Source organism: Vipera berus (assembly GCF_964194415.1).
Source record: "Vipera berus genome assembly, chromosome: 2".
NCBI classification, from domain to species: Eukaryota; Metazoa; Chordata; class Lepidosauria; order Squamata; family Viperidae; genus Vipera; species Vipera berus.
This window is the reverse complement of record NC_138203.1, coordinates 258,742,236-258,769,248: the sequence shown is the minus strand read 5'-3', so window position 1 is coordinate 258,769,248 and position 27,013 is coordinate 258,742,236. Positions and strand designations below refer to the sequence as shown.

The following is a 27,013-nucleotide window of genomic DNA, read 5'->3' as shown; positions in this document are numbered from 1 at the left end:
GAGAATTTAAAAATGAATTAAAAATACTAAATATAAATTAATTAAAATGCCTGTCAGTCTAGGTCAGCCTGGTGGAACAGGTGTGTTTTGAGGCCGCGGCGAAAGGATTGGAGGTTTTGGGCTATCCGAAGCTCAGGGGGGAGCTGATTCCTTAGGGTTGGCGCTGCCACAGAGAAGGCCCTCCCCCTGGGGGTCGCCAGCCGACATTGCCTAGCTGACGGTACCCTGAGGAGGCCTTCTCTGTGTGAGCGTACTGGACGATGGGAATTTGTTCCCGGCAGCAGATGGTCCTGCAAGTATCCCGGACCTAAGCCATGTAGGGCTTTAAAGGTAAGTACCAGCACCTTAAATCTCACCCGGAGGGCAACTGGTAGCCAATGCAGCTCACGCAGGAGGGGTGTAATATGGGCTACATGGTGCACCCCAAGAAGCAGTTGCCATTTTCCAAGTGGGTTGTAATTAGCTTTGGGATAGTCTGCCATAACTTCAAATGGTTGTTAAGTGACTGGTCATTAAGCAAGGACTACCTGTAGTTTCACACTTAATACAGATATTATTCTAATAACTTAGCTCTAATTATTAATTAAAACAAGATCCACTTCCCATCTGTCATTCTGAATCATATTATTCACCAAGTCTGATCCTTGTGGTTGTTCATTCATATTAGTGGCCATGAAACATTTCAGCATATTATAGGATACTTTCCCATAGAGGAAATAAACACAGATGTGTATTTGTGTACCTATATGTTTTCGAAGAAAAGTTGATCAATTTTTATATTAGGATATTGTTAACGGTTCACTTGTAATAACTTTATTTCAAAAGTAATTTGGTTCAAACTGAAAAGTTTATTGGTTTATTTGAAATATGTTAAATTATTTCACCTATTAAATTGAAATCTTGATCCTAACAAATTGCCTTTTAGATTGCTTTCTTTTAAAAGAATAGTTCTGTATCTCAACAGGACTGTTCAGTGAACCATTGTTATTTATGTATGGAAAGGAAAATAACATACTGCATAAACAATGATAGAAAAGAGAAAACATTAAATTAGGCTTGCATAAATTGCCTCATATTTAATTACTTGTAATTTACTACATTTTAATTTATTTCACCAAAATTACTACAGGAGTTGCTCATAATCTACTCAAAAAGGAATTTACTTGGATATATTTGTATTTATTATCAGCATTTTTTTGAATATTAATTGATGAGTTGTTTGTTAAATTAATTATCATCAGCTATAGATCTGGTTGTTGTTGTTGTTTTTAAAAAAGACTTGTTTAGCTTAGCGTGTATACATTTTCCCAGTTTGGTCAAGCATATGTAGCAAAACTACCTCAAATGCATTAATAATGATACATTTCAGGAATTATATGCTAAATTATATCCCATACCTACACACAGGGGTCTGTTGGGTGGGGTCACTGTTGCTTGTTATTAGATTTGAGAGGATTAAAAAAAAACAACATAGCAGATGAGAAAATCTGGAAAGGAGTTCCAAGAAGGGATCTCATCATAGCCTAATCAAGGATGAAGATAGCAAGACAGGAGCTGTAAGGGATCTGCTCAGTTCTGCTTAGGGGAAGTTTGGGCAGAAAAGTTTGTAAGGAAGATCAGATCCTGCTCCCTTCTCATCTTTCTGGAGTGATTTGTTTCAATCAAGGAAAGCAGGATATCTGTCGGGACCCACCCCAAACCACGTCTTAGGAAGACAAAATACTTGGAGTCAAATCTATTCCAAAAAAGAATCTTTACTATGACATGCTTGGTTGTAGGAACGAGACAGGACTTAATATTATTCCACGAAGTAAACCCTTATAAAGAGTTCCTGGTTTAACCCGCCTTAACCTCATTTGGTCAGTCCCCCATCCTTTCTCTCGTATCATCCATCTCATGGGAAAAAGGAACTTAGGACCCTTCATGTTTTATTGCTGTCTTCCGTGACAAAAACCAGATGCTAGCCCCCCCCCTTTTGTTTCCCCAGTTCAAAAGGCTTCTCCTTTCCTTTGAAATGCCTATTGCCGGTTCAATACACATCTATTCTCTTCGGGAGATGGCAGAATCCATGGAATAATGTTTGAAACATTCCATTTATGAATATGATATAAATGGATTCTGACAATATCTTTGTTTTTATGGATCATAAATTAAGATTTGGGGGCCACCCACCTTACCCACACCTGCCATCTGTGAGTAGGGAGATGCTTGCTGACAATGGGCAACCCACCCCTGCCCTGTATAATAATACCTGCGCATCTGAGAACAGCCTCTTGTAGTGCTGATAAAACATTTCAGTTCTGCATGCCTGAACATTTGTACTCATAGCCGAGGCATCTGATCTCATATGAGCATATAAAGCTGCTTATTTATTTTCAAAAGTGGTTGTCTCTCTCTCTTTCTCTCTCTCTCTCTCTCTCTCTCTCTCTCTCTCTCTCTCTCTCTCTCTCTCTCTCTCTCTCTCACACACACACACACACACACACACACACACACACGGGTCTGGTGGAGGTGTTTCGTTATTTTAAAAATCTCAAAGCTGTTAATAGTAATAAAAATATATGCTAGCCAGGGGGAAGTTATTTAAAAACAGAATAAAAATATAACATTAAACATTTTAAAACCACATACATTTAAAAACACAGACATATAATTATGCCTATGGATGTATTTCCCAATTCTGAATTATAAGAGGAACTCTATGTTGAATTAGCAGACTAGCATTTTCATCTTGAAAACCCTGGAAATACTATGAATGTGCAATCAGAAGAAATACTATATCATGAATGATGCTCTAAGACAGGGGTCCCCAACCCACGGTCTGTGGACCAGTACCGGGCCATGGCATGCCACCAGTACCGGACCGCGGCATGCCACACAAAGAAGCAAAGACCCATCTGTGAGATGCAGGCAACACACAAAACACGCACCCTCTGGTCCACGGAAAAACCTCTCTCCAAGAAACCGGTCCCTGGTGCCCAAAGGTTTGGGGAACCTCTGCTCTAAGAGGTTTCTATTTCCATCTATCCTTATGGGAATGAATTTTAACCATCTGCCTTATGTTAATGTATTTTAGTACTATTCTTCAGGCAGAATCTTTTGCAAAAAAATGATTTTAGCTAATTTATTTTTTTCTAGAAATGTTCAGGTCTTAAGCAGTGAAAAAACTACTGGAATCCAACATATATTCTGATGGGAGAATCGTATGGTATATTCTCTCTCATAGAATGTTTTCTGTAGAATAAATGGGAAAGAAAGTGTCATCAAACCATTGTTCATTTTGGGGAAATTTCTATTCAGCTTAGGAGTCTCCCGTCCCTCCCCATTTGTTTTCTTCTACCATGCATCATCCCTGCTTATTTCTCAAATCTATTCTAAATAGTCTTTCAACCCTCCAGAGCGATTGGGGACATGCAGAGGGGAAGGAATTCAACCCAACATGATTGTCTCATTTTCTGACTGGTAATGCAATTCAGCACTGGCTTCTGTTTTTGTTAACACAAACCAAGTTCTTCTTTATGTCTAAATAAAGGGAGCTGGGCTCTCATAATGAAAAGCCAGATTGGTGTTTTTGTTCCAGATAATCCTGCAATTTAATACTAGAGATGTTGCACATTTGGGGTGGGGGGAATCCATTAATGTTGAAGTAGATTAAATATTAAATGTAAAGCCCTAAAATTCTTCTCCCAAGTAAGGGCCTTTTGAGTTCCATAATCCTTCATCTTAATGAACTGCGTGCAGGACTGCAGTCGAAATCTCAGGCTTTGTATCATAAAGGCCTGCGTCTTTCTATTTATGTCCTGCTTAGTTTTATCACTGCATTCTCAAGTTTTGGCAAATGTTTCAGTCAAACACTGAAAATAAGTGAAGGAATTCCACTTACTATGATCTGTTATACACCAGAAGTTTGACATTCAATAAATATCTCTATCATAAGGTTGGTGGATTCTTAGGTAATGTGGAGAAAGTGGAAATCTTAATTAAGAGTGTTTTTAAGGCATTTTGGGTTGTAGTACACTGAGTGGCATAATCAATAGAATCCTAGGTTAAGATTCTAATTGATTCTAGAATCACTAGGATTCTATTGATTCTAGGATCGCAGCTGGATCAAAACAGTGAAGGCAGTCCAGAATAAAGTGTTGAATTATACCGGGTCGTACAGCAACGATGAACACGAAACAAGTAGGGAAAAGCAAGGACATTAGCCTGGGAAATAAAAGCAGATTAGTCTATGGCTATTGTGCTTCCCATAGCTCTCTGGACCGTGAAAGAATTAGACAGGAGGAAAATTGAATCTTTTAAGTTGTGGTGTTGGAGAAGGCTCCTGCGCATTCGTTGACAGCAGATATGACAAACAAGCATGTACTGGACCATATAAAACCAGACATCTTTCTGGAAGGCGAACATTATGAAATTCTGCTTTACTTTATGATGTGTGATCAAACTCACTGGAGAAGGCAGTTATGCTCAGAATGGTCAGCGGTAAAAGTAAATGAGGTCACCCCAAAAATATGTTGGCTAGACACCGTCAAAGCCAATACTAGCCAGAGCATAAAACAACTGACAGAAGCTGTACAAGATTGGGAAATGTGGAGAGAGCTGGTCCACAGAGCCGCTGATAATTAGATCGAATGGACGGCATTATGATTAGCAAGCAACATACCGCATTATCTTTGAACAATGTATGTACTTGAAGCAAATGAATGAAACCACAATATCTTCAGCAGAATTGCTCATTTAAAGCAAAGTCCGTAAAGCAACACCATAACAACACTTTTAATATTCTGTCGACCATCATAGTGGGAGTCCTCAACTTATGACCACAATTGAGTCCAAAATTTCTGTTGCTTAAGTGAGGCATTTGTTAAGTGAGTTTTGTCCTATTTTACGACTTTACTCGCCATGGCAAATCACTGTGGTTCTTAAGTTAGGAGCACAGTTGTTAAGTGAATCTGGTTTCCCCATTGACTTTGCTTGTCAGCAGGTCACAAAATGTGATCGCATGATCTCCCGGAACACTGCAACTGTCAGTGTTCTGAGAATCTCCATAGACATTCTTTTGGTGTATATCCATAAATACATTCAACAATCAAGGGTGCCTCAGATATCCTTGGGTTTCTCCCTGCTGAATATTAAACCATTGAATAAGAATTTCATTTATTCTCATGCATGCTGTACTTCCATCATATAACATTCTTATGGCCCTAGGCAACGAACCATCAACTCAGTTTTTGCACAAAGCATTCTATAATTCAGATTTTCTTCAAATCAGCCTACATATAATGAACATTTTTCTCATACTCATTCATTTCTCAGTGACCTGCTCATGATCAGTAATACGATATCCACATTCCTACCCATTATAATGACTCACTGCAGTTACCAGATTTTGTTCACTGTCACTTCTTACATTTTCCCAGGAACACACCATCCCCATTAATTTTTGCTACTCTTCCCTTTATATAGGAGAAAAATGTCAACTCTTCAACTGTTAAGCACATTTTAAATAATTTGCAGATCACTTCATAATAAACCATGTCTATATTTGAACATTTTTCTAGTTATACCATCTGTACTGTATCTTTACCATTTTTTTCAAGGTTCTTGCAATGTGCATTTTCATCCTATTTTTTCTTCAACACTATTATGGCTGCATAGGTTTTTCTTCAACACTATTATGGCTGCATAAAGAACTCTTTGATAAATTGAAAGATAAAAAGGACAAGTATAGAAAGTGGAAAGTGGTGCACATAACTAAGTCAGAATATCAGCAAATAGCCCGAGCCTGTAAAGATGAAGTGAGGAAAGCTAAGGCTCATAATGAACTAAGGCGACCAAAGCCAAAAATAACAGAAAAAGCTTCTTTCAACATGTAAAAAACAAGAAAAAAGTTAAGGAAATGATTGGTCCATTAGTGGGTGAAAGTGGCAAGGTGACAAGCAATAGGGAGAAAGCAGAACTATTTAACTCATTTTTTTGCATCTGTCTTTACACAAAGGGAAAAAACAGACCAAGCTATCAAAAATAGTGCCATAAAAAACAGAATAGAAACACAAGATAGGCAAGAAAATGGTAAGTGAGCACCTGTCCAGCCTAGACGAGTTCAAATCACCAGAACTAGATGGATTACACCCCAAGGTTCTCAAGGAACTGGCAGATGTGATCTCAGAACCACTGAACTATATTTTTCAAAAATCCTGGAGCACTGGGGAACTACTAGAGGACTGGAAAAGAGCTGATGTAGTTCCCATCTTTAAAAAGGGGGGGGGGAATTGGATACAGGAAATTACAGACCTATCAGCCTGACCTCAATATCTGGGAAGATTCTGGAAAAGATAATCAAACAACAAATCAGTGAACACCTTGATGCAAACAAAGTAATCACTAAAAGTCAACATGGGTTTGTCAAAAACAGATCATGCCAGACAAATCTTATTGCATTCTTTGACCAAGTGACAAAATTAGTGGACCAGAGGAATGCTGTAGATATAATTTACTTGGATTTCAGTAAGGCATTTGATAAAGTAGATCACAACCTACTACTCGATAAGATAGAAAAATGTGGGTTAGACAGCATCACTACCAGATGGATTCGTAGCTGGCTGACCGGCCATAGTCAGCGTGTGGCCCTCAATGGAACTGCATCTACATGGAGGGAAGTGTGTAGTGGGGTGCCCCAGGGCTCTGTTTTGGGCCCACTGCTCTTCAACATCTTCATCAATGATTTGGACGAGGGGATAGATGGGGAACTCATCAAATTTTCAGACGACACCAAGCTGGCAGGAATAGCCAACACTCCAGAAGACAGGCTTAAGATACAGAAGGATCTGGACAGACTTGAATACTGGGTGCTATTTAACAAAATGAAATTCAATGGTGAAAAAAGTAAGGTTCTACATTTAGGCAAGAAAAAACAAATGCACAGTATAGTATAGGGGGTACCTAGAACAGATGGAAACTAATCAAGGAGAGAAGCAACCTAGAACTAAGGAGAAACTTCCTGACAGTTAGAACAATTAACCAGTGGAAGAACCTGCCTCCAGAAGTGGTGAATGCTCCAACACTGGAAGTTTTTAAGAAGAGACTGGACAGCCATTTGTCCAAAATGGTATAGGGTTTCCTGCCTGAGTAGGGGGTTGGACTAGATGACCTCCAAGGTCCCTTCCAACATCATCATCATCATCATCATCATCATCATCATCATCATCATTATTATTATTATTATTATTATTATTATTATTATTATTATTATTATTATTATTATTATTATCTCTCCAATTCTGCTCTTCAGTATATCACTAACATTCCATACAAACCTCTAAAATACCCCTTTCACTTTTCTCTCACTTCAGTTTCATCCCAAATCATTTGATCATTTTTGTTTTTGACTCTATATTCACTTTGCTGGAAGTTCCTTACTGAGACTTTCTTTCATGTGTTCAATTTGTTTTTTTTAAAATTTCTGTGAAATTGCATTGCATTTGATCTGCTTGTTAAAATCTTTTCCATTTCTTTCTTGTATGAATACATTATAGCAGGGGTCCCTAATCCCTGGACTGTGGCCTGGTACTGGGCTGAGGCCTGTTCGGAACTGGGTCACGGAAGCGGCAGGTGAGCACACGCATGCACGGCCCCACTTGCGCAAGCGGGCCGTGCATGCCTGCTGCTTCTGTAAATGGAGCTGTGTGCCACCATGCCACGGGGTGCAAACACAGGATGCCACCACGTCTCAGGGCAGAAAAACAGGCTGCTGCTGCACTGCAAGATGCAAAAATGGGTGCCATTGCACCACGGGGCATGGAATTGGGGCAACGCACCATGCAAGAATGGGGCAGGGCTAGTGGGTATCACATGGGTGCTAGTCCCACCCCGTTTGCAATGCATGTGTGCTCGCATCCCCATGCGTGTCCGCACGCATGTAAAATGCTTCCCTCTCCCTTTCCCTCCGATCCACCAACCAAGAAAGGTTGGTGACCTCTGTTCTAGATCCCAAAGGTCCCAAATTAGAGATTTTCTAATTCATAATAGTGTAAACCATATTGGTTTCCTTCTTTTATATGCATGTAAAGCAACGTGAGTAACATTACCTTATTCTTTCTGACATACAATTTCGTCTTCCCATCCTTAATAAAGGTAGATCTTAACTTTAATGTGTTTGTTATGTGTTTGTGGGGGCTCTGTTGTGTTTATATTTATCATTCTAGACTGCCTGTTACTTGGACTGCAAAAGTTTTTATTATTTGGATTTTGTAACCAACCCAGAGTCTTCAAGACTGAATGGCCATAATAAATCTAATCATTTAAACTAAAATAAATTCCTGCATATACTGTATTTATCTATTCCACCCTACCTATTCATAGTATCTTCATTTAGATCTGTAATGGCCTTTTTCTTTGTTCCCAGTTTATAAGACCCAAAATCTTAGAAGAGCTTTCTCTAGAGCATTAATTGCATAGTAATATATGAAAATTCCATGGACTTCAACTGAAGATAAACCGAGAGTATACAGTGTACCAAATGTTGAAGATTGCACTTATCTGTTTGATTGTAAATTATACTTTGCGGAAAGGGCTGTGCATTTAGATCCTTACTTAAAATCTAAGTATGACACTTTGGATAAGCTGTCATACTTCTTCGAGGGGACACACTTAGGGAAACTGAAATGTCAAAGATCAATCTGAAGAGGATAGACTATCTAGAACAAATTCTGGTTGAATTCAGGGATGATAAAATATCCTGAATATGTTCCGTTATTTTCTGTTGTTGTTGTTTTAGCTTTATGATATGACTAATAAATAAATAATTATTGTTGTTGTTATTGTTATCCATATTTATATCTGTTGGGAATATGGATAACATGACTGAGCAGAAATCTGCTAAGTTATAGATTAAAATTATTATATGCATTTGATTTTGGCTTCTAATAATAAAGTTCTTTTTTGCCAGTTTGCATTAACAGGTGTTCTTAGAGGCGCTATGTCAATGTGCTCGGCAATTGGAGATCAAAAATAACTTTTATGTCTAACATTTGTTGGAGTAACAACATACATGCCAATAGAGATAAGAAACATCACACAATATTAAGCTTTAATCATTGGTAACTTGGTGATTAGCACTAGAGGAAGCTTATCTTTGTAAATACATTTATTTATTCATTTAGCCAATTTATATGTCCACTCATCTTAGCCAGGACCGATTATGAAACTAATAAAGGGAACATGTTAAACCTTGAGGCAACACCAAATTAAAAATAATTGAGTTTCCTATTATAAATTCAACTGAATAGAAACAAAAGGCACATTCAGGACTCCCTATTGTATATTGTGTGTGTTTGTAGGTTTGTATGTTGTATATGCTTATCATATGCTTGTAGGTTTGTATGTTCTATATTCATTTAAAATGTAGGAAACATGGTGAGTCTGAAATCCTAACTACATCATAAAAATAAGTGCTGACCTAATTAAATACTATAGTAAAAATATGCCAATGCAACATGTGCCAACCACAAATAGCTTGTAAACTGAGTTAATCTTAGACAAGTCTAACTCATAAGGGCATAATAGTTAAAATGTAGGTCTAGATCTCTGTATACAATAAATTCCCATTATTTTAAGTTGGGTAAATTACGTTCTGGTTCTGAGATGGCTTAAGAATCTGTTTAATAATCAGTAACCTGATTTCAAAATAGCAAGATTTCAATTTGGTAAGAAACATAGCAAGAGATCTAAAATAAAAAATAAGAAGTGAAATTATGTAGTATTACAGGCTGAATGGTTAGCTTTAATATTTTGTTTTTCCCTTTGCACTAGTATCTCAGTTACAGTGTTTGAATAGTAACATAGAGTAACAGTTTATTCAGGAAATGGTGTGCAGAGAAAACCAATTTCTACACTTGACTTTTGTTTTGCTTTATATCTCTAACTTAACCTCCAAAAGTTGTGAAAGATATTCAGGGAGGATTTGCTTTGCTATACCTCTGAGGGCACTTATCAAATGCATTTGAATAAAACTTTCAATATGAGACAGAGCAAATGGGAAGCAGATTAGAATGTTAAATAAATAGTATGAGATTTCATTGCTTCAGCTAAAGGTGGCTGTGTGACATAAAGAGAGAGTTATTTTACTCAGTATGTTGGATCTGACATTTCCTGTTGATTAAAATAGAAGGAAATTGGGCATGATAAGAATACTTTACTCCATGAACTGTGAGGGAAACTATTGTTCCACATAAGCAACCATTAATATTGCAGGAGCTGTGTCAGTAATGGGGTTGTACAGGTGTGCATTGGTAGCAGCTGACAGAGGAGATAATAGGACGTTCAGCTGGGGAGCAGGAATTGTTTACAGCTCTGGAAGTGTGTGTTGCAAAGAAACCACTCTCCCTTGATGCTTGCTTGTTTGTCTCTCCACATAGACTGAAGGCTGGTTTAGTCTCGGAAGAATCTGTAAAATCTCCACTGGGTTCCAACATTCTGCTTTTTTCAAACATGGCAACTTTAAAGAAGTATGAACTGCCAGAATTCATATCATCGTGAGATTACCTAGTTTGGGTAATGAAATGTCTGCAAGCAAACAATCAAGCTCAGAGAGCACCAAAGACCCCCACAGTTGAACCATGAGCTACAAATATTCTCTTCTCTTGGTAGATAAATTATAGTTTACTTAGAATAAATTATAATTAAGCAGGCCATGATTTAGCACAGTGTTTTTTAAACTTGGCAAGCTGGCTGGGGAATTCTGGGAGTTGAAGTCCACACAGCTTAAAGTTGCCATATTTGAAGTACACTGGTTTAGCAGAATATTGGAACCCAGTCCAGGTTTCACAAGTTCTTCAGAGCCATCACGATGTTACCTAGTTGGGTAATGAAATATCTGCAAGAAAGCAGCCAAGTTCAGAGATGCCCAAGGACTCCACCATTGTCAATTGAGGGTGATTTTGAAGACTCAGCTGCTGTATTTATATAACACTCTAAACCAAACAGAAAAAAAAGATCATTTGGCTTAGCATGATGCTTTAATCCAGCCATAGAGCCATTGATTCTATGGATTATTTCTGAAATATGTTTAGAATAGTTTTAGATTCTATACATCTTATCTTTAAAATAAAGTCATCCGTATAGCTCTCCTAGCAACTACAGGTGCTTAGGAAATATATTACAGATTTTTTTTTAATCTTATCCCCAATAAGGGTGAGTTGTGTTACATCTCTAGAAATCTTTTGGTCCTAGGTTGCAGAATCTCATAGATTTAAAATATTCAAAATGGAAATATTATAGGATTTGGTATTTGCTGATAGATACATATGAGAATTTGGGTATGTATGTGTGTGTGTGTATGTATGTATGTATACATAAGTATATGGTGTGTATATGTATATATGTGTATGTATATGTATATGAGTACAGCTGAAAATGTTTTCCATAGTGGCTGTATAACATAGATGAAGTGTCTTGGAGATGCTACCTTTTGATTTTCTGAACAGCCATAGACTATTTAGTATTTCAGAATCTTTTTTCCTAAAAATCCCTAACTACAAATATCTTCCCTATAATTACAGATTACAGAGTTCTCTGGGTAGAGCCTAGCTTGGTGAATCTATATAATAATTTCTATGGTTGGAAAGGCACTGAATATGTTCTGTTGATTGATTGATTACAGCAGCAAACTCTCTTCCCAGTGTGTATCTAGCATGCTAAATAGCAATAGCAATAGTACTTAGACTTATATACCACTTCATAATGCTTCACAGCACTATCTAAGTGGTTTACAGAGTCAGCCTATTGCCCCCAACAATATAGGTCCTCATTTTACCCACCTCAGAAACATGGAAGGCTGAGTCAACCTAAAACAGGATTTCTTTGCAGAATATGGATTTTTAGAGTAGTTAGAAGATCACCACATCACATACAAAGGGAGGTCGCAGAACACTTGGGGGAAAGTATCCTTTTACTCAAGGGAAAAATGAGAAGAACCAAAGAGTTTCACAAAGAGGAAATACTAGTGAGAAAAAGAGGAAAAAATGAAAGTAATGAAAGAATTGACTATTGTTTGTGTGTCTGTGTGTGTGTGTGTGTGTGTGTGTGTGTGTGTGAAGAGTGATGGGCTACAGCTGGAATTGTGCTTAGAATGCTTTATTAGAGGTTCTACTTCTGTCTGCTTACAGTAAAAATTATCATTAAATTCATGTTAAGTATATGTGCTACTCCTTCGTTCTCAGTCCTAGGATGAAGGCAATGGCAAGCAACTTCTGAAAATGTTGCCTAGAAAATAACAGAGACTTCCAGGAAATTACCAGGAGTCAAGATTGACCAAAAGGCACTCCAAAAGGCACTCCAACTAAGAAACTAAGAATGAAGATAAAAATCATGTGAAAATTATAATGTGCTGAGGTCACTTAAAATAGGGCTAGGGAAGGATCTCTCTTTAATATGTATGTGTGGGAATGTGTGTAAATTTAAAGAAAAATACTTTTATAACATACTTACACTTTTGCTTTGCACACACAAACATATACACACACAAACATATACACACATCCAAGAAAATGAAGTAATCATTTGTACTCCTTTTAATATTTCATCCATATGTTGCACCTTACTAGAAACAGCGCAGGTGTTCATTGAAGATTCCAGGCTGTATTACTCTTTTTCCCCTGTTTCTTTAACAGATGAACACCTTATGTGTTACAAGTGCTTTCAGCTTCTTACCCATTTCAAAGTTAGATTTATCACCATTTCGGGAACCTACCACAAGATGAGTGAAAGTTGGCCATTTTCAGAGGTGCATCAGATGTTTAATTGCGTAAATAAGATGCTGACTTAAGCAAGTGCTCAATTTTACACCACTGTAGTAAAGGATTCATAAAGGCCTGGATTTGCATAATTTAATTTTCCGCACAGAAGATACTTGAAATCAATAGCATGATTCATAGCCATATCATAGAAAAGCCATGCTGCCATTCAAAAGTACAGTAGAAAAGATTTTACAATCGATTAAATTTTGAGTGCTGACAGAGTGTTTTCTCCTAAGAATCTATAAAGTCTTTAAATCTGCTCTCTTTACCCTTGTGCCTTTGGAAAATCTAAAAGAGACATGGAATTAAGAAATTATTAGCAACAGACTTTCTTTTTTACAGAGAAATTGTACCAGTGTTAGATATCATGTTGAGCCTTCAGTTATTGCTTTAGATTAATCTTTTCTTTTCTAGTCTAAATTTGAAGTGGACATGGGGGGGAAGGAGTATAGAAGATGAAGTTTGGATGCATCTATTTTTTTACATCCTTCCAATTGATGGGGTAATTGTCAGTAGCAATGGATTAATGAGAGATGAAGTCCCTCAGCCACAATATTTGAACAGTTTTCAGAGCTTATAGAGGTAGTCCTCAACTTGTAACCGCAATTGAGTCCAAAATTTCTGGACTCAAGAAATTGAGTCTAAGTGAGATAGTTGTTAAGTGAGTTAGTTGTTAAGTGAGTTTTGCCCCATATTACAACCTTTCTTGCCACGTTTGTTAAGTGAATCACTGCAGTTATTCAGCAACATGGTTGTTAAGTGAATCTGGCCTCCCCATTGACTTTGCTGGTCAGAAGGTCACCAGAGGTGATCACATGACCCTGGGACACTGCAACTGTCACAAATATGAGTCGGTTGCCAAGCCTCTGAATTTTGACTGTATGACCCCAGGGATGATGCAGTTGGTTGTAAGTGTGGAAAAATGGTCATAAGTCACTTTTTCAGTGCTGTTGGTCACTAAATGGTCACTAAACGAACTGTTGTAAGTCAAGGACTACCTGTAGTGCCATTGAACCTTGGAAACTCTTGATCTAAAAGTTGTGTCCCTGTTTGACCTTAGTTCCTAGTTTAGCTAGAATTTCCTCAATCCGAGGAGCAGACCAGAAAGATGAACTTGACACAAAAGTTGCTTTCCATCATCCAACATGTTAAAATATATATATATACATAAAAGCAATTGTTCAACATATCTGGCAAAGACTGTGTCATGGGACTGTTATGACACTTATGTCCGTATTTATACTGAGCTGATAATTACAATGAAAGACTTCCTCCAGCTTTGCACAGAAGTGCAAAGTTCTCTTCTGGTAGGATGCAAGTAAAGTATCTCTTGGCCAAATCCCTGCTTTTTAGATTCCTGGCGCCTTACATTCATCTCTTTGTGTGCACGTCTTTCACACTAGGGAATGACTGCATGAGAACTTCCAACTCTCCCTGGGAAGCTTTTAAGGATGGAACTTAAATGTAATCCAGCAGTACTTGTGTTTGTGCTCTCTGTTTCCAGTGAGACAAACAAGGTTGATCGTACTGGCACAAACATTTCCGTATAGGTGGTCCTCACTAAGTGACCACAGTTGAGCCCAGAATTTTGCAGTCGATAAATGGTATCAATAAGCGAGACAATTGTAGCCCAGGGTTGAAATGGGGTGGTCCTTGGCACTCTCTAAGCTTGATTATTTTCTTGCAGATGTTTCATTACTAGGCAACACGGTCAGTGCTATCTAGTTTAGGTAATGAAATGTCTACAAGAAAACAATCAAGCTCAGAGAGTACCAAGTATCATCGTTAAGTGGGTTACCACATGATCTAGCTCAGTTTCATAACAATGGTCATGAAGTGAGTTGCCACAGTTATGAAGTGAATCATGTGGTTGTTAAAACGAATCACAGTCATGTGACCATAGGACACTGCTACTGGTCATAAATGCGAGCCAGTTGCCAAGCATCTGAAGTGCAATCATGTGGTCATGGGGGCACAATAATAAGTTAGGTCATAAATAATTTGGGGGGGGGGAGATCCATTGTAACTTTAAATGGTAGCTAAGAGATCAGTTGTTAAGCAAGGACTACCTGTAGTGTTTCTATCAGAGAACTGTTGTTATGGTATCAGTAATTTTTTCTGGTGTTCTCTGTGTACTAGTGAAAATTAATTTTGCTTGGCTGTACAGGGTTGGTATGCTCTGAATCCATTTATTTGAACTCAACAGATCTTCTAAACGGTCCAGTTATGTATTTCTGGTTTTCTGGATTTATCTATTCCATTTCAGTACTAACTGCATTTCTTTTCGCAACCCACATGAAGAAAATAGTTTAATTAGTGTGACTGACTATAAAAGACAATTCATTGAGAAGCTGTCTCTTCTCTGTAATTAAAGATAATCTTTTAAATATCTATCTTCAGTTTGTTGCTTTTCTCTTTAATATTGGGTAAGAATTGATTTAATCTTACTGTAATGAACTCATTGTTTTCTCACAGATACATTTTAACACTATAAAGCAGGGTTATTTTCCTCAATAAGCCACGTTAGGTGGTTGACACCTAGCACATCATGGAAATGCATCACACAAATCATAGATAATATTCCCAGATAAGTATATGCTGCTATTGCATATATCTTTTACACAACTATAAATTGTTTTTAAAAGTTCTTGTCCACTTCCAAGTGATCACCACTTTATTATGCCTCAAGCTAGAGAAGGTAGATTTTTCCCCCCCTCCAAGATATAGGTTGCATAGATAGAAAATTGATAGACCCCAAGATGGTTAGCATCTATATGTCTTTTTTGAAGATCTCTTCTTATCTTTCTTGGCTATTTTTGTTATGGTGGGAACTCTAACTTTAGATTTGCTCCAATACAGCCTTTTGGAAAGTTTTGTCACTCAATATGTTTACACTCAAACGTCCCATTTAACCGACTGAGCTTCTGATTGCTTTTGTGTCAGTCATGCTCAGGCTAGCACATTTATTCCTTTTCATTTTAAAAACACATCCAGCTTTTGTATGCACTTAATGTAGGCAGTGTGTCAAACTCCCCATTTGGCAGAGCTGTAAATCACAACTCTCCAAACACTTCACTCCTTATTTGAGAATTAGCTTACTCGACAGAAGCTCCTGGACATCACTTTGTCACCACCAAAATGGATGACTACAATGCATTCTACATTGAAGAGCATCCTAGAGCTGCAGCTGGTCCAGGGTGGGTGGTGATGGGTTCACCTTGGTACCTCCGTATTACAACTTTGTTTTGTGATTTGTGATTTGCCTCCAAGTGTGATTTGAGGTGTCTGTTGTCACCTGTCGGATAGCAATGGGTTATTTGCAGGATAGCTTCTCTTCAGTTGTTCTAGTCCATCCCATAAGTTCAAATGAAAGGATACAGGTCCTGTGGATAAAAGATTGTCATGGGGGGGAGGGGTGTCCCAGGTAGAATTTTCTTTTTGTTTGCAGTACCAGTCTTGGAAACAACCACCTTGCCCCTGCCAGCTTTTCAGAAAACCTTAAAAGGTTTGGTTGTGCTCCTTGGCATGGGGGTGAGATTGCTTTGAGGTTTTGAGATAGCATGATTTTCATGGTTGCTGTGGGTTAGGGTTAGGGTTAGTGAACACCTAGATATATCTGCTGTGGATTTGGGATTAAACATGTTGTTGCTTATTTTATGATTTTAATGTGTTGTTAGACACTCAGATGCTGTGGCAGATGAGGGGGAGGAACCATACAAAAATGGATGGAAGGAAGGAAGGGAGGGAGGAAGGACCTCTTTATTGCAGACACAATTGAAGCCATAAATGCACAAATTTATATCTTGTATTTGCATGAATCAAAGCTCTTATTTATGTATTTCTTAGAAATTTGAATATTCATAAAAATATCTAGTCTATGTGAGAAGGTGGTGACTCACAGCTTTGGATGTGTTTTACCTTTTCCAGCTGAACAAACAACTATACAGATCTCTGCTCCAGCATTTAAATCATATTGCTTTTTCCCCCGACATTTCTGAGTCAACAGATATTGGGGTGTTCTGTTCACATCCCTAAAAGCAGTTCTTAGACTTGTGCATAGCCTGGGGGTAATGGAGCAATTTGTAATTGCTTATTTGTGAGTTGGAGATCCAGTGAGGGACTGCTATTGCCAAGATAATTGCGTAAAACAAGAGTCTTTGTGTGTTTGTGTGTCTGTGCATAACAACATTATTTGAGCTCAAGAAAAGGAGTAATTGGGTGAAACAGTTTAAAAAACCACTGCCTTTTAGACTTTTGTTCACTTGATGGTTCTTGCTAATTTGGAAGTCAGTGCTTTCCGCTTCACCAGCTTTATTCCTTGCACCTTCTCTTTCTCTACTTCCTTCTTTCTCTCCCCTTCTGATCCGGGGGTGTCCCCTTCCCTCCTTTTAATAGGGTGCAGTTGCAGGATGTTCTCTGCTCCCTTTCCACTTTTTCCCATTGTCTGGAACTGGAGATAGCTCCACCCTTTCAATTTACTTTTCCCAACCCAGAACAGCAAGAATGGGAGGAATTTCAGTTTCTTCTCTTTGTTTATCAGGAGCTTCTCCCATTCTGGATCTCCCAGTCATACCTTTGGATGGGAAGTTTGTCTCGTTGGCTATAACGAAGTTTCTCTGCACTTGTTCTCTCCAAACAAGTGTGCTTTTCTCTCAGAATGGGAATTCCTGGCAGGGACGAAAGGTAATTGAGCAGCTTGTAGATGGAAGTCAGAAGAGAGGTAACCCATGAAATGGTTTGCCAAGAATCAACACTGTCTGAATAGCTCATCAAATGAATCCACTATTACTGTATGACCCTCCTCTACTGATAATCCAAAATCCATTCTAACTCAAATTCCTCCATCCCTACCTTTGATGGAGGCTAATGGCGCACAAGAGTGCAAGGGGCTTTCCAAGACCAAGAGGGGAATGTAGAAAATGATTTTTTTAAAGACAGCTAGAAACCGCAGGTCCAAAGGCCACAAGGCTGATTTGTACAATTATGAAAATTGCCAAGTGCTCTTGAAATCCTATCTCCCTAGATAGAAATGCATAAGGGAATTATCTGAAGAAGGACAGATACGATATGCAATAGTGAACGGAGTCCTTTTCAAAGACAAAGGTCAGTAGAGTGCTTGTAGGAGGCCGTGGTGTTGCTATATAAGGAAAAGCTGAGCAGAAATTAGGCCACTGGAATAGCAGAGGGTCAGTAGGTATTTGGAAGCAGAGATGAGTAATAGTAAAATGTGTTCCAAAACAAAGACACCTTGAGGGGAAAAAATCAGACCAGTTCTCATGATGATAATTTACACAGCAACATCTATCTATCTATCTATCTATCTATCTATCTATCTATCTATCTATCTATCTATCTATCTATCTATCTATCTATCTATCTATCTATCTATCTATCTTTCTATCTATCTATCTATCTATCTATCTATCTATCTATCTATCTATCTATCTATCTATCTATCTATCTATCTATCTATCTATCTACCTACCTACCTACCTACCTACCTACCTACCATTCAAATTTTTTAAGCTCCTGGCGGTATACAGTTTGATCAGTATAATAAAGCATTAAAAACCAAATAATTTTAAGGTTTTGGCTCTAAAGTGGCCTTGTTCCATCTGACGTTTTCTTTTTTTAAGAGCCTTCTTTCCAAAATCTTACAAGCTACAGCCAGTTTCCCCCCCTTCTGCATCATTTTGAATTCTTTGATGATCAGATTAATCTTCTTGTTGCCCTTTCCAGGCAAAAGCCCTTTCTGAAGAGAAAGAATAAGATCTGTATAAATTAGGTTCTTAGAGCACAGGCGCACAAGAAACAGTGAGGACTGCTTTGTGCTGACCACAGGAAGCAAAACAAAAGGAGTTATATCCTTATTAAGTCAAGGCTGTATATCAACTGAAGCTTTACAAAATAATGAGCACTCTTGGAGTATCCAAACTGTGTGCGTGTGTGTGTGTGAGAGAGAGAGAGAGAGGGAGAGAGAGAGAGGGAGAGAGAAAGAAAGAAAGAAAGGAAAGAAAGAAAGGAAAGAAAGAAAGAAAGAAAGAAAGAAAGAAAGAAAGAAAGAAAGAAAGAAAGAAAGAAAGAAAAAGAAAGAAAGAAAGAAAGAAAGAAAGAAAGAAAGAAAGAAAGAAAGAAAGAAAGAAAGACCCATGTTCAAATTATGTGGGCAGGAAATAACATTTCTGTGAGAATAGTCTCCAGCATCTGGAAACATGGTTATACCATGATGGGCTGCCAATTTGCTTCCATGTCCAATTCAAGATGCTGCTTGTCACCTTTAGAACCCTACATGGCCTGGGACCAGGTCATTTGAAGGATTGTCTTTTACCAGTCATATCTATTTGACCTATCTGAGGGGGAGGGCAGGAAATGTTATGGGTCTCCTCTGTTAAGAAGGTCCATCTAGTGAGACTAAGTATGAGGGTCTTCTCCTTGGTGGCTCCCTTCCTGTTGTAAGATCATCCTTGTGGTGATAAAGTTGGCCCCCACTTTGACATTCTCTCGAAAGGAACTGAAGATGTGGTTCTGACAACAGGCTTGGAGACCTCAGGGTGATATGGAATCCATCGAGGGGTTGGTCTGATTATTGTCACTAGGAGGGTGGGGCTTAATGGCTTTTGTATTGGGGTATTATTTTTGTAATAAATATTTTTAATTATAATAATTATTATTTAATAAGTAATACAAACAATTATTTAATAATATTACAAATAATTAAATAGTTATTACAAATAATCACAAATAATTTTCTAATATTTTTTTTAATACAGTGACACCCAGAGACACTGTAACTAAGTTGGACGGCCTTATACATTTTCTCAGAAATAAGTAAATCAATGTTAGAAATGTGTAGCGTGTCTCTTCTGCATTTCCAGGGACCTGCCCATAACATCCTGAAAATTTGTGGCTTAGAGCAGGGTCTCCAACCTTGGCAACTTTTAAGATGTATGGACTTCAACTCCTAGAATGGCTGGCTGAGGAATTCTGGGAGTTGAAGTCCACAAGTCTTAAAGTTGCCAAGGTTGGAGAACCCTGGCTTAGAGAACAATTCGGTTCAGTAGTTATCACATCGTCAGACCTGTTCAATAGGCTGCACAGAATTACAGGTTGCATATCACCTGCAACCCCTTTGATTGAGTGTTGGTTTCCCTGGCCAGGTGAATTGTCATTACCTTTATCAGTGCAATAGTTGCTGGTTTGTTTATTTGCATCAGCCTAATGTGCAGAACGTATCACCTCACCTGTAAACAAGGAAACGGGAGGACAAAGGTTGGGGGAAGCAGTGGGTATTTTTTAACTGCATTCTAAGAACACCTAAAAATTTAAATTTTCTATCAGGGATTGTCACTTGGCTAATTGCCTCTGCTTTTTCCTCTTCTTCTGCTCCCCAGCTTTGACTGAAGGTTATGATGGCCCCCTGCATGAAAGTCGACATGGCAGTTTGGTGCAGATCCGGAGGCGGAAAGCATCTGGAGATCTTTACTGGGCATATTCAGGTGAGTTGGGCTGAACAAGAAGAGTACCGCAGGTAAAAAGAACTGGGCCAGCTTTGCAGGTAGCTCATTCACTGTGAAAAGTTTGCTTGATGGAGAACAGCACTCGCCATCTTGAGGGCCAACATTGCTATTAGGTAGACTGAAACATTACCATGGGCAGCTGGTTTTGAATAGCCTGAAAGGGCAGCCAGTGATTAGTTTAGTAGATTGTTGTTGTTGTGGTTGTTGTTGTTGTTGTTGTTGTTATTGCATTGATGCTGTTTAGGAAACAGACTAGTGAGATTTTTGATCTCAGGTACAAACGCAACTTGGTTAGCCTTAGATACCATGGACGTTGCCTGGGGAATGTGCACATAGATACCATTTGCTGTTGCCTCTCAGGCACTGGGATGCCCAGGAGAGGGAGACATAGAGACAAGATGGCGGACACAACTGCATGGTCAAAGCTCTCCCCTTTATTATATGTGGTGTATATGCAGCACACATAAAAAGGGAGTGGGGCTATCAATCCTGCAGTTGCAGCCACCACCTGCGGATGCCCATATCCAAGGAACAAAATGTCCCAAATTGTGTAGTTTTCATGTTGATTTGGTGGCTGCCATTTCTGGGGCCACAGAGAAACGTGACAAAAGAAATTCAGTTGTTAGAACATTGTATTTCAGTTCATTGGTATTGCTAAAAATGTTACAGAGAAAGGCTCTTTTTTTTGTACTGCTTCTCAGATTATTTTGCCACTTCTGCTGATTTATAGTTTAAAATGTGAGTAAAGTATTTTGACATTTGCTGTTCATTTTTTGTCAGCGTGGCGTATCTTGATTGTGCTTTTGAAGGTCCTTGCCCTTTACTCTCCATGGTTTATACTTAAGACGATTATACTCTGTGGAAAGAGAATATTCTTTGTCTCTAATGGATTTCAAGTTCAGAGTGCCTTAGCCTGAGCTTTTTATCAGTCAGTCTCTTTTCCCCCCATCATGCTTATTATATTACTGTCATTGTTATCCCCAACTATGGCCCTTTCAGGCCATTATCCTTATTATGGGCTTGTAGTTGCAATTATTTGTAATGAAAAAGAGTCTGAAAGATTTAGAAACGAATGAATGAAATCAATAGGCCTTTGCTTCCATTTTTTAGTCCCATGTAATTTCTGTATTATTTATCCTTCCAGGTTTCAGACATTAAAAGTATTATTATTTGTTAACTATGTTGTTTTGGAATGGATTGGGTACTGCCAGAAACTATATCAGGAATAAATGTCTATGGAGATTCTCAGTCATCCAGGTCATAGTTGTCCCCAAATTGCTCTATTTTTTTTTAAAAAAGGCAACTGGACTGCATTGGGTTTTTTTTTTGAGAAAGAAGACCAGAAGACGACTTCTGATCCAAGAAACTTCATCAGTTGTGATCTATCCCCCCGCCCCCATGTAGCCACACGGATGAAGCTTCTTAGATGAGAAGCAAAACGTCTTGCTTTTTTAAATAAAGCACTTTTGTAATATAGCAGGAGTAAGCAGTCCGAAGCCATCCACATATTTTGGGCAATCCCTCCCGTCATCATGGTTAATAAGGACTGTAGACCAATACATTAGTAGGCTGGCAAGTTCTGATTCATATGGTACTACTTTTTTTCTTTCTTTTTTTTAAATAAAACAGTATAGAATTGCTGCAGTTGCTGCTGTGCAGAATTAAAACATGAACATTGGACAGACAAGGGGAGTATGGTGAGATTATCAGAGGTTGCAAAGATTTGCAGAGGGATTGCATCTTTCTTCCAAGGTCCTATTATGTTGTATTGCTGAAACAACCTCTCAGGAGAAAATACTAGCAAGACAACTACATAGCCAAGACTCTATACAGTCCTTGTTTAGTGACGGCTATTGGTTCCTGTGAAATAGTCACCAAATAACATGGTAAACCAACCCTGTGACTATTTGCTGCCATCCCATTCAGATGAAATTCTCTGCTACAGTTGTCTTGGGCCTGACCCATTGCTCCACCTTTTTGTGCCCCCTCACAGGGTGAAGAGATTGTTCAAACTCTCTCTTCCCGAGCTGCTTTCTTTGAAGTGCTTCTCTACAAAGTGCTCACCACAAATTAACAAGCTCAGCTCTGCGATCTTAATTAGTTGAATAGAACCCTCCTGCCGTGGAGACTGACCAGACCTTAATCAGTTTCATATTAAAGGCTTTTGTGATCCTAAATGCCACATTGTTCCAAAAATGATTTTTTTTAAATTCCCATTTGTTAATCATTGTAGAAACATAGAAAACTGATGGTAGAAATAGTCTCTTGGACCTTGTGGTCCATCGAGTCTGTCCTTTAAATTTATTTGCTTTTTTGTTTTGATTTTGTTGTTGTTGTTGTTGTTGTTATTATATATTATTATTATTATTATTATTATTATTATTATTATTATTATTATTATTATTATTATTATTATTATTATTATTAATTTTTGTCAGATGATGGACCTATGTTTATCCCAAGCAAGTTTAAACTCAGTTATCGTATTTGCAAATGGTCGCTATCTGAGGGAGTTGCTGAACAAGCGCCACCTAGTAACCAGGAGTGGAATTTCAGTCAAAGCATCTTTGCCTTTCACTTCAGGGATGAGATCATCACAAGCCTTCCTCCAGACTTAGTTCTCCCTTTCAATGGGCTGATTTGGAAAGCTTCTTAAGTTAATTAATAATAACTTCCCAATAAATCCAAAAAGGAAAGAGTAGTTATCAGGTTTAGTTTAATGTTTATTGGTTCAGATGTAAGGGAAAATTGTTATGAATTTACTTTGATGGTGACATGCTAAGGAAGGAAGACGGGGACCAGAAAGAGGTTACATCTGAACTGAGCGGGTGCACATTTAAGCAGAAATTGTACATCTTTTATTCATTTGTGAGACTGTTGTATACTTGGCAAATTTGAATGTTTGTCCTTAATAAATCAGTAAGGTATGTTTGGCATCTTATGGTGACAGTTTTTTTTTTTTAAAAAAGATGTCATTCCACCCTCGTAAAAAAATTGATAAATAGGACAGTATTTCATATTCTTATCTCTATGCTTCAAATAGAGTAGCTATTTAAAAATAAAATAGCTCTTTGCTAAATGTAGTTTGTTTAATCTTATATTATATCTGACTTTTGATCCATAACAGCCTTAAATGCAGCATAAAATTGATCACCCTATAAAGCAACAGAATGAGCTACCTGAGACATTTCATAATAAAAGATTTTAGCCCTCTTAAAAAAAAAGGCTGCGGAAGAGTTACTAAGTATTCCAAGAAAGATTTGTCAGTAGTATGGTTTTGCTTCACCAAAAGTCTTGCGCTTGGTTTCTGTCAATCAAGTTCTGTATCCATTTCATTATTCCTGTTATAATTGTTCATATGAAAAATGCCTCTGCAAGAGCTTGGACTTCAGCACTTTAAAAATTAATGCAAACATGAACAATTGAGCATGGAAACAAATTGCTAACTAATGTAAGTTGATACAAGACTGATGTTGCTTTATTCCTACAAGCATTCTGGCAGGGGGTTTCTAACTGTTGGTTGCTAATTGCCAATGGTGAAAGTTGTACCGAGAGTCCTCATTTAGCTTTGCTTTACAACTGAATTGTCGGTGTCAATTGCGGTCACTAGATGAGGATTACCTGTATGTATGTTCTCAAAGGCATTCCTTAAAGCAGAGGTCCCCAACCTTTTGGACACCAAGGACCGGTTCTGTGGTTTTTCTGTGGACTGGAGAGGGCATGGTTTTGTGTGCTGCCTACATCCTGCGCATGGGGCTTTGCTTGTTTGTGCGGCTGGGTTGCTGGCATGCTGCGGCCCGGTACTGGTCCATGGACCAGGATTGGGGGCCCCTGCCTTAAAAGTTATAAAGAACTCTTTATATGGACAGTTATATGAAGCCGCTGGGTGAGATCATTCATGGTTTTGGGGTGGGGTATCATCAGTATGCTGATGATACCCAGCTTTTTATTTCCACCCCAAATCAACCCAGTGATGCCCTCGCCGTGATGTCCCGTTGCCTGGAGGCGGTGAGGGTCTGGATGGGGAGAAACAGGCTTTGTCTAAATCCCGACAAGACCGAGTAGCTGTACATACCGGCATCTCGAGTTATCCACTCTATTCCATCTTTAACTATGGGGGGGTGAGGTGTTACCCCCCGTAGATAGGGCTCGCAACTTGGGTGTCCTCCTTGGTCCCCTCTGGTCACAGCTCAGTTTAGAAGATCATATAGGAGCTGTGACCAGGGGGGCTTTTGCCCAGGTTTGCCTGTTGCGCCAGTTGCGGCCCTATTTGGACTGAGATGCCCTACATACAGTCACTCATGCGCTCGTGACCTCTTGGATTGACTACTGCAATGCTCTCTACATGGGGCTGCCCTTGAAGTCCACTCGGAGGCTCCAACTGGTGCAGAATGCAGCCGCGCGAGTTGTGATGGGGGTCTCCCGATACTCCCATGTAACACCTCTGCTCCGCGAGCTGCATTGGCTTCCAGTTGTCTTCCGGGTGAGATTCAAGGTGCTGGCGATGACCTATAAAGCCCTAAATGGCATGGGTCCGGATTATTTATGGGAGCACCTTCTGCCGGCGTCAACCTCCCATCGTCCTGTGCGCTCCCACAGAGAGGGCCTCCTCAGGGTGCCGTCGGTCAGGGGACCGGCGGCCCCCAGGGGGAGAGCATTCTCTGTGGGCGCGCCTGCCCTATGGAACCAACTCCCTGTTGAGCTCCGGATGGCTCCCGACCTTCGCTCCTTTCGCCGCGACCTGAAAACTTGGTTATTGGAGTTTGCCGGCCTGGACTGAGGGATTGGGATTTAAATTTTTTTAATTTTAAACTTTTAGAATGTGTTTTACTTATTAGGGCTAATTTAATTTAATTTATTTTAACTTTGTATAGTGTATATTGTATATTGTGTTTTAATTGCCCTGTACACTGCCCCGAGTCCTTCGGGAGAAGGGCGGTATATAAATCCAATAAAATAAATAAATAAATAAATAAATAAATAAATAATAAATAAATAAATAAATAAATAAATTAAAAAAAAAGCTGGAAGGTTGCAATATTGAACCTTAATCTTCTCTGTCCAGATGTTTATATATTGATTGTTGCTCATTTCATCCATATTAATTTGTTTTTTGTGTTATTTTATTCAATTGTATTCAATTATTTATTGTTAGGCACCAAAAAGGTATTAAATTCTACGTAACCTGAAACACAGGCAAGCATTCAAATGTTAGTGCAGGTGTAAGCTTGTAGGAGACACCATTTTGTTACAGGTTAGATGTATGCTGATATGAAGCGAGAGACAATGCAAGACCAGTGTTTTGGATAATGGCAGGATAGAAATAAGTCCAGAGGGAAGAGATAAGAGGTTTTAGAAAGGAAGATGAAAAAGAGTTGTCCTAAACACTTCTGGCCTTAGCCACATCTTCCCCGGGATGTAGTCTGGTGCAGATGAACTGTGAAGGTATGAAAGCTCATGGGGAAAAAATGGCTCCCTGTTGTTTGTGTGGGATCAGCTTATGACTCTAAGAGGCATGCAGAAACATGTCTTTCTTGGCTAATGTTAAGAAAGGTAAGCAGAATCAGATACATCTGATTAACCCTGGTGGATCATCGGAACATGCCAGGAGGGGGTAGGCTAGAGTGGGAAAGTGGGGTTGGAGTGGAAATCCCTGTAGAAGACATGGACAAACCACTTTTGTTTAATTGCTAAGAAAACAACTTCGAGGTGAAATTGGTTTGGCTTGAGGGAATCTTCCCTTGTCTTTAGAAACAAGGAATCACAATATATCCTTAAGGCATGGAAAGAGAGAATAGAGAGAAAGAAAGGATCACCCTTCTATCAAGTTCTAATTAGGAAATATCAGTTTTGTAAAACATTACCTTGAGAACGTTACAGAACATTTTTACTGTAAAACCATTACAGAAAATTCTCTTATTTGTGTTCCCCTTAAACAATGTCATTTTAGAATACCAGTTTGATTATATGTTTTTCTTTACCTGAAGAGACAGTTTTAGTTACCATTTTAATGCTGTGTCTTCTAAAAACGGCATTTTTTTTACAAAAAGAGAAAATCATAGTTTATGGTCCATTGACACTGTTGCTGTTAAGAAATTAGAAGTTAAGACACCTTCCTATTGTCTAAGGCAGGGATCCCCAATCCCCGGGCCACGTCCTGTTTGAAACAGGGCCGCATGAGTGATAGGCAAATGTGTGCGCACACAAAGCTCCACTTGTGTGAATGGTAGGCCCTTGCACTCACGCACAAAGCTCCATTCGTGTGTACACCCTCCATGCGTGCCAATGGAGCTGTGTGCACATGCGCCTGCCCTTCACACGCCCTCCCCCCCAAGCCTAGCCTTGCCGCCAAGGTGGAAAGATTGGGGACCACTGACCTAAGCAATATATGAACCCCTAGTTCTTCATTCCACTCATTTATTAATATCAGCCTATCAAATTGATTTATTCATAATAAATATCTATAGAAACAAATAGATTTTTTTTAGATGTCAAGGATTTAACAAATATTTCTGGTGTCTCAGAAGCTGAAAATACTTTTGGTCCATCTTGTAAAATACATACCTCGGTTGAACAATAGGCATATTGTTGCCGGCATCAAGCTCCCTTCGTACTGTGCGCTCCCACAGGGAGGGTCTTCTCAGGGTACCGCTGGTAAAAGATTGCCGGCGGACAATACCCAGGGGGAGGGCCTTCTCTGTG

The 27,013-nt window shown here is 38.8% G+C and overlaps 1 protein-coding gene across 1 annotated transcript in view; it reads left to right on the top strand.

Annotated features, from left to right (window-relative positions):
• The window catches only part of PTPRG (protein tyrosine phosphatase receptor type G), a 702,650-nt gene that overhangs the window by 163,931 nt on the left and 511,706 nt on the right, over nt 1-27,013 (top strand). The window contains exon 2 of the mRNA XM_081320042.1: nt 20,186-20,290. Within this exon, the coding sequence (XP_081176168.1) occupies nt 20,186-20,290 (105 nt within the window). The remainder of the gene's footprint in view (nt 1-20,185; nt 20,291-27,013) is intronic.